At 47.6% G+C, this 13,196-nt stretch overlaps 1 protein-coding gene across 11 annotated transcripts in view; it reads left to right on the top strand.

Moving 5' to 3' along the window:
• Nucleotides 1-13,196, top strand: part of LMBR1 (limb development membrane protein 1) — a 118,807-nt gene that overhangs the window by 11,318 nt on the left and 94,293 nt on the right. For 9 of the 11 annotated variants that reach the window (XM_023744521.1, XM_023744523.1, XM_023744524.1 and 6 more), the window contains exon 4: nucleotides 5,877-6,016. The exons of 1 other annotated variant lie outside the window; for it this stretch is intronic. In XM_023744521.1, coding sequence (XP_023600289.1) covers nucleotides 5,877-6,016 — 140 coding nt within the window. Of the gene's footprint in view, nucleotides 1-5,876; nucleotides 6,017-13,196 lie in introns of those variants that run through there. One more of the 11 variants, XM_023744529.1, reaches the window with a different exon arrangement.

A 13,196-nucleotide genomic window follows, 5' to 3' on the forward strand; every position in this document is an offset into this window, starting at 1 on the left:
TGAATGGTCTGCTGAGCAGCCTGGACGGGTTTAGAGGAGGGAGCGCCATCTGTCTGGTTACAGACCTCCTATGAGCAGGGAGGTAGTCCTTTCAGGGCCCAGAGCTCTTCTGCTATGGACGCTGGTGATACAGGATAGAAATACCCTTTAATTTTTCTGAGGAATCAAACTACTCTAGGTGGAAAGCAGTGAATTCTTTTCTATCAGGTTTGCTCAATGAAACTGAAATTCCACGGCTTTGCCTACTGCATAGGAAACATCTGTTTTTTGATTGTTTTCATTGATACTTTAAAAATGTTTTGAAGTAGTCACAAATTTGTAGGAAAGTTAGAAATACAGTACAAAGACTTTTGTTCCCTGAGCCCTTGGAGAAGTTGCTGACTGGATGCTCCATTTCTGCAGGATACTTTTGTATCTAATTCCTATAAACAGTGAATTCTCCTGCAAGTCCACCATACAGCCACCAGCATCACGAAGTTGGCATTGACACAGTCCCAGCTGTGCTGCGTTCCAGTTTGCTGTTGTCCCCGTGATGTCCCTGGTTCAGAACCCCACACTGCAGGGAGCAGCTGTGGCCCTGTGGTCGCCCGCAGACGAAACTCGACTTCAGTATTTCCTTTGACTCCCTGACCTTGTCAACACATTTGTACATTTCAGGCTGGTCATGTGGTTTGTCTGTTGTCCCTTCACGGTTAGTGTCAGATTACCCAGCTTCTGCTGAGGTGCTGGGGAGGAGGAGAGGAGAGGGGAGGGAGACAGACAGCATGTTCTCTCTCTCTCTCTCTCTCTCTCTCTCTCTCTCTCACGCACATACACACACACACACACACACGCATGAACACGCTTACCCCTACACAGGAGCGTTACTCGGCCATGAAGAGAAATGCAGACACCTGCTACCACATGCACGAACCCCTAAGACATGATGCTGGGTGAGATGAGCCAGTCACCAAAGGTCACCAGTGTTGATTCCATTTATGAGAAACGTCCAGAATAGGTAAATTCAGCAAAAGCAGATTGGCGGTTACTAGTGGCTGAGAGGAGGAGAATGGAGAGCAACTGCTTAGTGGGTTTGGGGTTTTACTTTGGGGTGGCGAGAATGTTCTGGTTGCACAACACTGGTAATGTTCTACATCTACTGACTTGTTTGCATCAAAGTGGTTGATTTTACTCAATAAGGCAATGCTTTCAACTAACAAATGATTTGATTTATTACTGAAAAATGAGTGTGGACAGATCCTGCTGTACTGGATTTGGATTTAAATTATTTAAACACCCAGGGAAAGCAACTGTGACTCCATACTGGGCATTCTCTATATGGCTTTAACACTTAGGCCCAAAACATGATGCTTTAAATGTGCAGGATTAGGGATCTTAGGTTTTAGTCCCAGCACCATGACATTTGGGAACATTCTCTGTTCCAGTTCCTGCTCCCTAAAAACACAATAACACACTCACTTCAGAAAGCCACAGAGGGTCCCACACTGGCTGCCCGGTGGACAGGAACTGTGTCCAACGAAACCCTCCAGGTTGAAGTACTGAGGTTGCGCTTCTCTCCTCTGCGTGGTCTCTGTTCCACTTTGGTGGTACAATTACTGAAATGCATTTGTAGATCAATAATTTATGAATCGATTAGTGCCGGTCACGTTGGCCATTCCTCTTGCAGTATAATTTAGGAAAATATGCAGTTTCCTGGTGGCTCTGGAGGGGCCCCGCCCCTCAGCCTGGTTTGGCCAGGCGGTGCAGCGTGTCTGAGTGTCATGTGATGACACGGACACCTTCCTGAGGGAGATGCTGTGCACCCACTGCAGAGTCAGGAGGCAGCCTGGAGGGGGAGGCACCCAGTCCATCCCCTGGACCCCTCACCCAGTGCTCTTTCTGTCGCTCACTGCCTGTTCTTCCTTCTGTGATGGGATGAGTGAGAACTAGACCTGGGTTCAAATTCTGAACCCGGATTCATTTGAGTCCAGGCAAGATGGAGAAGCTGAGACTTGTGTTTGGCACGTGAGCTGGGCCTGCGCCCGCTGTGTGGTGCTGCTGTGCAGATAAACAGCACAGGCACAAGCAAGGTTCGGGCTTCTGCACAGTGGCCGTGGTCTCAGGGTCGTCCCCTGCGCCCTGACCCTCTTCCTGGCCTTCCTTCCTCCCACTGAAGGGAGTTGTGGGGGCACTGAAGAGGGTGAAACAGGAGAGGCTGAGTTTGAGCAGGAAACGTGGATGTGGTCAGTGTTCTGAGAGTTCTGCAGTGCGGTGCCTGCTAGCCGCCTGCACAGAGAGGGCTCCAGGGTGACTCCAGCGCTGCCAGCACGGAACCCCTCCTGTGCCTCCCACCTTGCTCCAGAGCCCACTTTCACGTTGTCGTTTGCTCCTCAGGGCCTTCATTCTGCCCTCCGTCTGTCTCCTTGTGCCCCCAGATTAACTCCTTCTGCCCTCCCCAACCAGAATTACACTTGCTCACAGCGACTCTCTGCTTGTCACTGGGTTGGAATAGAAGTGGTTGATATAAAATGCATGCCTAACTGGCGAAACAGCCTGTGCGGAGCATGCCGAGCCCACGCAGGTGAAGAGAGGGCCTCGCACGTGTCCCACCCTGGAGGATGGCCGGAATGGGCTAAGGGTTTGAAAGCAGGAAGGAAAATTCCCTGCAGAGGGCGATCCTGGCATGGGGTATCACCTGAGGGTGAGGAGGGATGCCACATGGTTTGGGGGTGCTGTACCACAGGGAGCCAGAGCCAGTGCAGGGTAGGGAGGGTGTCTGTGCAGGATGGCAGAGCCCTCGAGGCATGGCCTGGCATGGGTGTGACAGCTCAGGTGGGGGGGGCATAGGGCAGGAAGGTCCAAAATGGGGGGTCACCTGAGCAGCAGGCACCTCTGCATGGGGTGGGTGTCAGTGTGATGGGAGACTGATCGCAGATGTGGGACCGGTCCATTAGAGATGATGGGAACCAGTCCCAGTCGGGGAGAGGGGGACAACGAAAGGGAACATTGAGTTGTCGCAGTGGAGTTGGGGGTATCACTGTGGACTCATGGTTTTCAGTACAGAGAGTTACTGGGTCACTGCAGATGTGCGTGTGGGTGCGTGCATGTACATGCACCCTGGGCTGGCCTGCCACTGGGCCTGGGAGCGCAGCACCCAAGAGCAGCGAGTGCCTCTGAGTACAGCTCTCAGGACAGGAGCAGGGCCCCGGGAAGCACTGGCTGCAGGGCTTCCGTGTACCTTGTCCTGTGGGGCGCAGGGACGTGCCAGAGGATGAGGGCGCATGTCAGAAAGACTTCGGCCTTCAAGGGCTTTCTCGCCAAACCAGGGACAGTCTGATCATCACAGTAATGGGTGTAACGGATCCTGCACAGATGAATTAGCACCTGAGTGCCCATGGCTGTCACCAAAGGGATAAGTTGTTTGACCAGGAACAGGACATGTTCTTGGTTTCCTTAGCTTCCCACACAGTGCTTATGATGAAAGGGAGGAGTAGCTTTAGCTTGGAGGGTCCTGGCAGACACCACCTTGAGCAGTGATGAGAGGACGTGACCAGTATGGGGCAGGCAGAGAGTCAAGGCCATCGGAGGGCCTGCCGTGAGAAGTCCAGAGATTGTTGTGACAGTCGTCTCATGGACATGGCGGCCTGCAAGTGTCCCAGCTGAACTCCTTGTTCCTCCGCTGCAGCCTCCTCCATCGTGGCTGATTAGTGCGACTGTCCACATCCTCAGGCTAAAACCCAGGAGTGGTTCTTGACCCCTCTCGCCCCACACAGGTACTGCGGTTCTGTCCACAGAGCCCTCCGTGCAGAAGGGGCGTTTCTGAAACCGTCCATCACTTCCGAGGGCACTTTCCTGCAGTTCCATAAGCAGCCACCACTCTGGCTACATGGCAGGGCCTCACCTTAGGGACCCCGCGCCAGCACCTTTTAAAAAAAAATATTTTTAAAAATTGATTTCAGAGGAAGGGAGAGGGAGAGAGAGATAAAACATTAATGATGAGAGAATCATTGATCGCCTGACACTGGGGATCGAGCCCGCAACCTGGGCATGTGTCCTGACCGGGGATCGAACCATGGCTTCCTGGCTCATAGGTTGATGCTCAACCACCGAGGCACACTGGCGGGTCCCCATTGGCTTCTCAGGGGCAGCTCTCCTAGCTCCCCAGGGCAGTTAGGGAGGATGCTGTGGTCTTTTTTGTGTCTCCAGGGCCAACCCCAGCACTGGAAATGCGGTGGGCCACAGTCTTGGTAAGAGCTGTGGTCCAGTCACGGTGCCCGTGTGATCAGGGTTTCCTGGGGCTCTGTGACTTCAAATACTCCATTTGTTTGCCCGCGGAAGCTTTGACAGGTCAGGGCTTTGATTTGGAAATTGTGGCTGGCCTTTATTGCTGGGTCTGTGGTCCGAGTGTCATGGGAGCCAAGAGTGGGGGAAGGGAAATGCTGAGGGATGTATAGGGCGACCCTGGGGACAGAGCCGACGGTGGCCCTGGCCTGGAGCCCCAGAACCCACTCACGTGTGGGGCACAAGGAGGTTAGGTGACTGACTGTGGGACTGTGGTGGCGGAGAGGGGTGTGGAAAAGCCTCGGTGGCTGTGCAGCACCTGGTGTGACCGGCTGAGGGTTGATTTCATTTCCAGCTTTGGAAGGAGGTGATGGAAGCCAACAGGACACTTCCTCACTGGCTGGAGGACAAGACCGACGGCCCTCGCTCAAGGCCATTCGCCATCACTGCTGCAGTGGGCAGTGGCCCAGCGAGGCTTGTGCTCCTGCTCTGACCAGGAGACACGTCCCGTTAGCAGAGCCTTCAAGGTCGTCTCCTGGGTCTGGTTTGGATGGTGTTTTGGTGTGCGTCACGTGGTCTCATGTAAAATCCATCAGTGACACTGAACAGGTTCCTGGTGGGTTGGCTCAAAGCAGGAAACACTTCTGTGGGCCACCACAAGGTGGCATTGCTGCAAAGTTACTCCATCAGATGTGGATTTAGAGCGTTTGTGTGATGGTTTTCCTTACATTTTCACATTCTTCCTATATTTTCTTTAATGGGATGACTATTAAATTAAGTTTCCCTCTCTAATGTTGGTGAGACCCCTGTTTTCTTTGCTACTTAAAAAAATCTTAAAAAATAGCTATAAAAATTTAAACGTTGCAGACGTGGGACTGAGAGTGAGCCCCTTGAAACCCGCTCTCCCCTGGGCTTCGTTCTGTGCTGTGCTGGGGCCTCCACCTCTACTTTCCTGTGTGTATTTGTGCGCTTTTTTTTGCGGGGAGGGGCATGCTTTCTATTTATCGTCTGTCTTTCCTTCAATTTGTGTTCCTGACTTGTTTTAGACACCTTTCTAAATTAGTACATATTAGAGATATTTTTTAAAATGACAGAATAGTGTTTTAAATACTGTTTAATGATCCCTACTGTTGATTAGTACAATTTATTTACACTTTACCCATTTTAAGGGGTAGCAGACCAGTGGCTTTGTAAGTTTGCTCCTGAAATACGAGTTTTTCATACTGCGTTCACAGGTATTTTTTCACCTAAAATAGTTGTTGCCTTGCTTTTAGCATAGATTGCCAAAGCTATTAATCAAATGCAATGTGAAATGAACATCACATTTAAAGGAGGAGAGAGCCTACAGCTCATTCTCTGCGAGTGTGTGAGGCCTCTGCCTTCGGTACATGTGTCCTCTGGGGCCTTCTCGTTAGACCCACCAATCTCTGCAGAGTGAGGTGCTCTAGAGTTGATGTAGGATCACACATGTGTCATTTGTCTTCCAGTTGCATAGATTTCATGAAATTTTCCCATAATTTTTTTTAGATAAAAATTTCAGAATTTTTATTCGTTTTGAATGATGGCCGCATCCCCTGCTTCCCGGTCGCTGGTGACACGCCTCTCTTCTCTTCCAGGTTGTTTCTGTGCACGTTCACACTCGCAGTGTCCGCTGGGGCTGTGCTGCTCTTACCCTTCTCCATCATCAGCAACGAAATCCTACTTTCCTTTCCTCACAACTACTATATTCAGTGGCTCAATGGCTCCCTGATCCATGGTTAGTATGTATGGCTTCATCACCATTAATGTTTTAATTTTGTACTGCACTGTATTTTTAGATTTTCCTTTTCATAGTTTCTTCATAATTTGCATCTTTCTTTGATAAATCACTTGAGTCCTTAATAAAATCAGAAAACCAGATTTTATTCACCTCCCTTTTCCTGTTAGTTGTGAAAAGCTTCTCTGTTTTACTTACTCAAGGAGTAGTTTTAATACTGACCAGGATTCTGATAAGTACATTTTAATTTAAATATTTAGCAAGAGAATTTTGGTTTTATCTGAACATGCCAGAAGAACTCAACCTCCATTGAAAACCTGAAAAAGGAGCCAAGTTTCCATTGTATTTATTTGCTGTTTCTCTAGCCATTTCAAAATGTGTGGTAGAAGGGGAAACTCTTTTATCAAGTACAAACTTTAAAGTTGATGTGGTTTTTAATAAAATAATGAGTTATCATAGGCAACATGGTATATTACTTTGAAGCCAAAGAGATCTGCATTCTAATCTTAGCTCTGCCATTTTCTAGAAATTTTTAGTGAGGTAGGGCATTTTAATTTGTAATATACTGTATATCTAAAAAGGTTTAATGTGTATATTTTTATATGTTGCATAGCCCCTTGCTCCTCCTTTTTTTCTATATTGAACTATGTGATCTCTTTATGTGCCAAACACAGCTTTTTATCCGATTTTTATAGATATGTTTTTCTAGTTATTTTGCTTTTGAATTTTATTTGTTTTTTTTGATTTATATAAGTTTTACATTTTTATGTTGTACAGTCTTTTTCTTCCTTTGGTTTCTCTAATGGTTTTTGTGTTTAGAAGATCCCTTCGCTTCCTAAGATGTGACAAATACTTCCTTTTTTTCTGTTGGAGTGTTGTCCTGTACAGCTAAAGGGTTGTGGGTTTGATTCCCGATCGGGGTGTGTACAGGAGGCAATTGATTGATATTTCTCTCTCACATTGATGTCCCTCCCCCCCCCCCCCCCAAATCAATAAATATATCCTCGGTGAGGATTAAATAAATTTAAAAAAATGGTTTTGTTTGCATTTAACTGTTAAATTCACCTGGAGTTTATACATATACCCTTTCTCTTACTCCTTTGTATGTGTTTAAAGAAATACATGTTGGCTGTAGAAAATTTGGAAAACAACATTTATAGGGAAGAAAATCACTCTTCCTCACAATCCTGTATGGTGGAAAGTACTGTGGACACTGGCCTGCAGCTTTCAGCTCTCTGTGGATTTGAGCAGACCACTGGCGGAGGGCACCTGCCGTGCTCACTGCTGCCTTGTGTCCTTCCCGTCCACGGCTGCAGTGTCACTTAGAGCCATTATGATCATGGTTCTTCCAGGTTTTTAATTAGAAAGCTACAATTGTCACCTTATAAATAAATATTTGCCTTTAAATTTATGCAATTCACTTTCCAGGTAAGCATACTTTACAAGTATTTAAAAAGAGATTCCCCCTTTATTCTTCAGAAAAAACTGTACGAATTTTTCAGGCGGCTTCATCCTGGCCAGTATGCAAGCGTCTGTGTTCCCAGAGTGTGTCTTTACCAAGTTTGGTTGTTAGTGAAAACAAACCTACCAACTGAATAGAGGAAACATTTCCCCTTAAATTTCTATTTCCTTAGTTACTAGTGCAGGTGGACATTTACAAGGCACACTTATAGGTCATTCATATTTTTTAGTAAATTGCCTACCTATGTTCTCTTTGCTTATTTTTGCAGTGTTTTTATTTTACGTAATTAGTTGTCTATCAGGTTAATTGCAAACATTTTCCTCCCAATTGTCCTTTAATATTGCTTAAGCTGTTTTTTGACGTAAGAATTTTAAAATTCATTCTAATTGCATATTTTAATCTGGCCTTGTGGTCACTGTCATGCTTGAAACTGGAAACAATGGAGTCGTTGACACTCTGAGGACCAGATGAATTCAGTAAGGTTAGGACTAATTATTAAGTGAATAAAAAAATTACTCTATTTTCCAATTGGTTAGCAATTGAAAAACTCAAGGAAAATAAGGTGTTTACTGAAATGGACACAGAAAGTAAGTCTGAAAGGTCACCTGTTACTCTGAAAGGCAGGAAGCAGCCTGGAAGGTCATGGCTACGGTTCCTGGAGTTGTCTTTAGATGACAGAGCTATTTGTGATGAACAAACACCTTGGTAGCCACATATAATCCACAGGTGGTTCTTGTATGTGTTGTCCAACGTGTTTGGGGAAGACTGGCATGCTTCCCTCTGGGCCGCTTTTCTGTGAGACTGTGGGTGCCATGTGCTTGCCTTCCTGAGTGCTGGGCTCCGGGTTTTCACCGGCAGTGAGGTGGCTAAGGCTGGGCTGACCGGTGTGACAAGTGCATTTACCTTTGTTTTCAGTTTTACTCATAGAAATGGCATGCTGTACTAATGGCCTTCATTTACTCTAAATCAGGGCTGTTTCCTTGTTCTGTTTATGGACAAGGTAAGAGCTATCAACACATGACGTGCCCTATGTTTGGTACAAGATGCCTTAACCTTGGAAGTGATATTTGTCTGTATGGGTTGTCTTTCTCATTATGATGTAAGGGTGTAAGCTCAGGCACGTAATTTTGTTTTTAAACCAGGGCCTAGGACAGTGCTTTCCATGGAGTGGTTGCTCAGTAAACATACACTGAAGGATTACACTACATAAGGCAAAAGAATGTATATGTATAGTAAACACATGAGCTGAAAGTTGGGGAGCAAGAGGAAGAAGCATCTAAATCAGGGGTCCTCAAACTTTTTAAACAGGGAGCCAGTTCACTTGTCCCTCAGACCGTTGGAGGGCCGGACTATAGTTTAAAAAAAAACCTATGAACAAATTCCTATGCACACTGCACATATCTTATTCTGAAGTAAAAAAACAAAACGGGAACAAATACAATATTTGTATTTGCATGTGGCCCGCGGGCCGTAGTTTGAGGACCCCTGATCTAAATGATGGTATTGCTTCTAAATCGTTCTGGGGACGGTCTAGGCGGCCTAACTGCCAGCCCTGGGGCTCGCTCTGGAGGCTTTTATGACCCTGGTCTTCCTTCTACATGCTTGATCTGTGTCCTCTGTTGCATGTAGTGAATCTCCTGAAGCTTCCCACTCGTCTTTGTCTTCTGAACTTAGCGCTTTCTGTAAGCTGTGTCTGACATCCGAAGGAATGCTCACTAGTCCCTCAGATTGTCGTGAGGCTGAAGAGCTGTCAGTCTGAGATGCTTGCTTCTTGGCTTCTCGGAAATGATACCCATTAACAAGGCCACACTGTTGTGAAGCAGATGCAGGAGAGCTGATGGTGTCGTTCCAGTCCGGTTGGAAGGCCTGAGAACCAGGGAAGCTGGTGGAGTCAGTTTTAGTCTGAGTCTGAAGGCCAGAGAAGACCAGTATCTGAGCGGGAAGACAGGCAGAAAGAAAGAGTTCCTGTTCCTCGGCCTCTTGTTCTGTTCAGGCCTTCCACTGATTGGGCAGGCCACCACGTGGGGAGGGCAGCCTGCTGTCCTCAGGCTACCAGTGCAAACGTGGATCTTTTATTTTTTAAAAAAATATATATATTTTATTGATTTTTTACAGAGAGGAAGGGAGAAGGATAGAGAGTTAGAAACATCGATGAGAGAGGAACATCGATCAGCTGCCTCCTGCACACCCCGCACCGGGGATGTGCCCGAAACTAAGGCCCTTGACTGGAATCGAACCCGGGACCCTTCAGTCCGCAGGCTGACGCTCTATCCACTGAGCCAAACAGGTCAGGGCACAAACGTGGATCTTTTAGAAACACCCTCGCAGGCAGACTCAGAAATTGATCAAATATCTGGGTACCCTGCAGCCCCATCACATTGACACATAAAATTAACCATCACAAGTCTGCCCTTTGTTACCAATTTTCCAGTCACGTTCTTTCCAAGATCCTGACCATCCAGCCAACCTATTGGTCGCAGCCATGAGTCAGCATGTAGTCACACATCTGGCCATGTCTCCTTCCAAGCAAAGGAACGACCAGGTGCACTGCTCGAGGTCCCGCCCCCTGGGTGATTTCCTCAGCGCTGCCCCTCAGAGGTGTCCTTAGAAGCAATGCCTTCCTGTGCTGCCTGCAGGGAACCCAGGCCCAAGTCTTCTCCGCTGGCAGCTCACTTTGGGGCCCTCCCCACGAGGGCAGGGTGCAGGCGGGAGAGAAGGATGGAGACCATGGGCATTTGGGCCAGTTCCTCCCATAGCTCACTTGTGCCTTCAGGCCTGTTCAGGCCTCATGACACATGTGCCACTTCCGTTTGAGAGCAGAGGGCTGCCATGCATGCCCAGCTATGTGCCTGGTGGATCAGATGACAAGATGACATCCTGTTCACGCTGAGCAGCTAGGTCTCCTGGGAAGCCCATGGGCAAGTGTTCAGTCTCTGCGGAGGCCCAGTGGCTGCAAGAGCTGTTTACACAGCACAGAGGGCTTTCCTCCAGAATCCTACGGGCTTCACCCATTGGTGCTGTCCAAGGCTCCACATGGCACCCAGGTCTGCCGTGACACTCCAAGCACAGGGGGGTTGGGGGGGGGTGTCTGCTGGCTTATGTGGCCCAAGGGCAGAGCACAGCCTGGCCCGTCGCAGAGCTTCCTCTCATGTTGGCCCCACTCGCAGCAACTCGCAGCCCTGCTGGCCACATGGTAAAGGCCCCGAGGAACACACCCAAGTGAGGAATGTTACCTCCAAGATCCAAAGAGGCCACTCGGCATGTGGGTTAGTTTTGGTGGTAGGAGGGTCAGGTGCAACAACATATCCTTCTCCCGGGAAGGGCTCTCTCAGGGTGCCCAGACCCTGACCCCTAGACATCACTGAGGTAGAAGGCCCTGGAGTTTGTTGGATTTCTTTCCCACCTCTGACGCACAGATGGATTACCCACACATCTAGAGCGGTTGCTACTTCTTGCTCACCAGGTCCAGTCAGCACGGTGCCGTCTGTATAATGGGCCTGGATGATGGGTGTGGAAGGAAAGGCGATCAGATTCCTGCAAACTGCACTGTGACTCAGGCCTGTAGAGCTGTGGGCCTGAGGTGGGGCAGTGGAGGTGATTGCTGGCCTTGCCAGCTGAGCAAACTGTCTGGAGGCCTTAGGGACAGCGCTGGAGAAGAGGCAGCCACAGTAGTACAAACGAGGGACTGTGTTAGTTTTCTTAGGCAATGACACCACATCTGGTACAGCAGCTGCAGTAGGAGGCCGTGGCCTGACCAAGCTTACGATGACCCACTGTCCCTCCCCAAGGGCCATCTGTCTCGGGGTCTTTCCCATCCCAGGGCGCAGATTGCTGTGTGCTTTCCTTCCTGGTTGGAGGCAGTGCTGCCATTTGTATGGTAGTAGCCTCACTCCCCAGCCAGGGACAGTGTGGGGTTCTGCCCACTGCTAGTGTGGCCAGTTATGCATCCAGAACGAATATGACCACAGAACGGGTTCAGGGACCCACTGTGAGGCATGTGAGACCTGAGATAAACTCCCTGATTCACCTGACTTCCGTAAGTCCCCACTCTGACTGGGGACCACAGTGATGTGGGTGTCCTGGAATTAGTGGCAGCTCAGAGCCGGTGTTTAGTAGCCCCGAAAAGTGTGACTTTTTCCTTCACCCAGTGCAGTTATGTCATTCATGTTCATTTGCCAATCATTTACCGTGATTGACAGGTGTGGGATTTTCTTGAATTGTTATTTGTCTTTCCTTTGTTAAACCTTTCATGAACTTATGCAAAATTCTTTTGAGGGCTCAGAATATGTGTTAAAATGTCAATCTCCCGTGAAGCACCAATTTCAGTGCTTTTACACTGAAAATGTTCAATAATGATTCATTGATCGAATGAGTAAAAGTTATTAATTGTATCATTAGGAATACTTAGTAAGAGTGAACTTACTTTGAAAAGAAATTTAATAGCTTACCTTATAAAATTGTCAATATATATGTTTTTGGTTGAATGTATAAATCACAAATGCTTCAGTTTGTATAAGTAAACTTCCCTTGGTTAAATACACTGTTTGGATTTTGGACATATGGGGTTGAGGTGTTACATGTTAACCACATTACCTTGGGATGCCACTTCCCTTCTCTGGGCCAGAATTTAGCATCATAAAAAAATAAAATGTTAATCTGAATTCTAAATCTCTGTATTATGAAGCAAGATATATCTCTTTCTATAAGGAGAAAATCATTAGAACAGCCTGAAGCATGCGATACACAGAAGTGGTGCTGAGGCTGGAGTGAGGCAGGATGGTGGGCCTCTGGCAGCCACTGCTCTGGTCGGGGTCTTTGCCGCTTGCAGGCATGATGCTCTGAGGTGAGTCCCATTGTTGTCTCAGTTCGGGCCATGACATGCCAGCAACTGCAGTTTATTGTGGGATGGTACAGAGGAGTAGAAATGACAAATTAAAATGGTAGCTAAACCTTACATAGTTACTTTTGTTGGTATGTATCAATATTAAACGGTAAAATTGGGCAGAAGAAAGGAAGTATACATTTGTAATCACTTTCTGTATTTTGTATATTAAAAATTAAGAAAAATAAGAAACTTCAGTTCCATAAATTGAAAAATGATGATACAGCTGCTTATGGGTTTTCCTTTAGGTGATGAAAACGTTTGGAACTAGATAGAGGGGTTGGTTGCACAACATTGTCAATGCACTAAATGCCACTGAATTGTTCATTTTAACCCTTTTCGGTCCAACCTCAAGGCTGACTTGACAGACCAGGCGCTAGGAGCAGGTCCAACGTCGAGCAATAAGAACATTAAAAAGTTCAACATTCAATCCCGTCAATTAATTTGGGCCAGACTGTTTGAAATCCAAAAATAACATTGGACCGCAAAGGGTTAAAGTGCTAATTCTGTATAATAAAAGCCCAATATGCTAAGTGTCTGGTCGTCCATTCAACCAATCAAAGCGTAATATGCTAATGATATGCTAAGGCCACTCAACCGCTCACTATGACATGCACTGACCACCAGGGGGTAGAGGCTCCAACCAGTAGGTTAGTTTGCTGGTGGGGTCTGGCCGATCGGGACTGAGCAAGACGGGCCGGAAATGCCCTGGAGCCCTCCTGCAGTCCTTCCCCGGCTGGCCAACCTGTGCCCCTCCCCAGCCCCAATCGTGCACTGGTGGGGTCCCTCGGCCTGGCCTGCACCCTCTCACAATCCAGGAACCCTTAGGGGGTGTC

Source organism: Myotis lucifugus, unplaced genomic scaffold (genome assembly GCF_000147115.1).
Source record: "Myotis lucifugus unplaced genomic scaffold, Myoluc2.0 scaffold_471, whole genome shotgun sequence".
NCBI lineage: Eukaryota > Metazoa > Chordata > Mammalia > Chiroptera > Vespertilionidae > Myotis > Myotis lucifugus.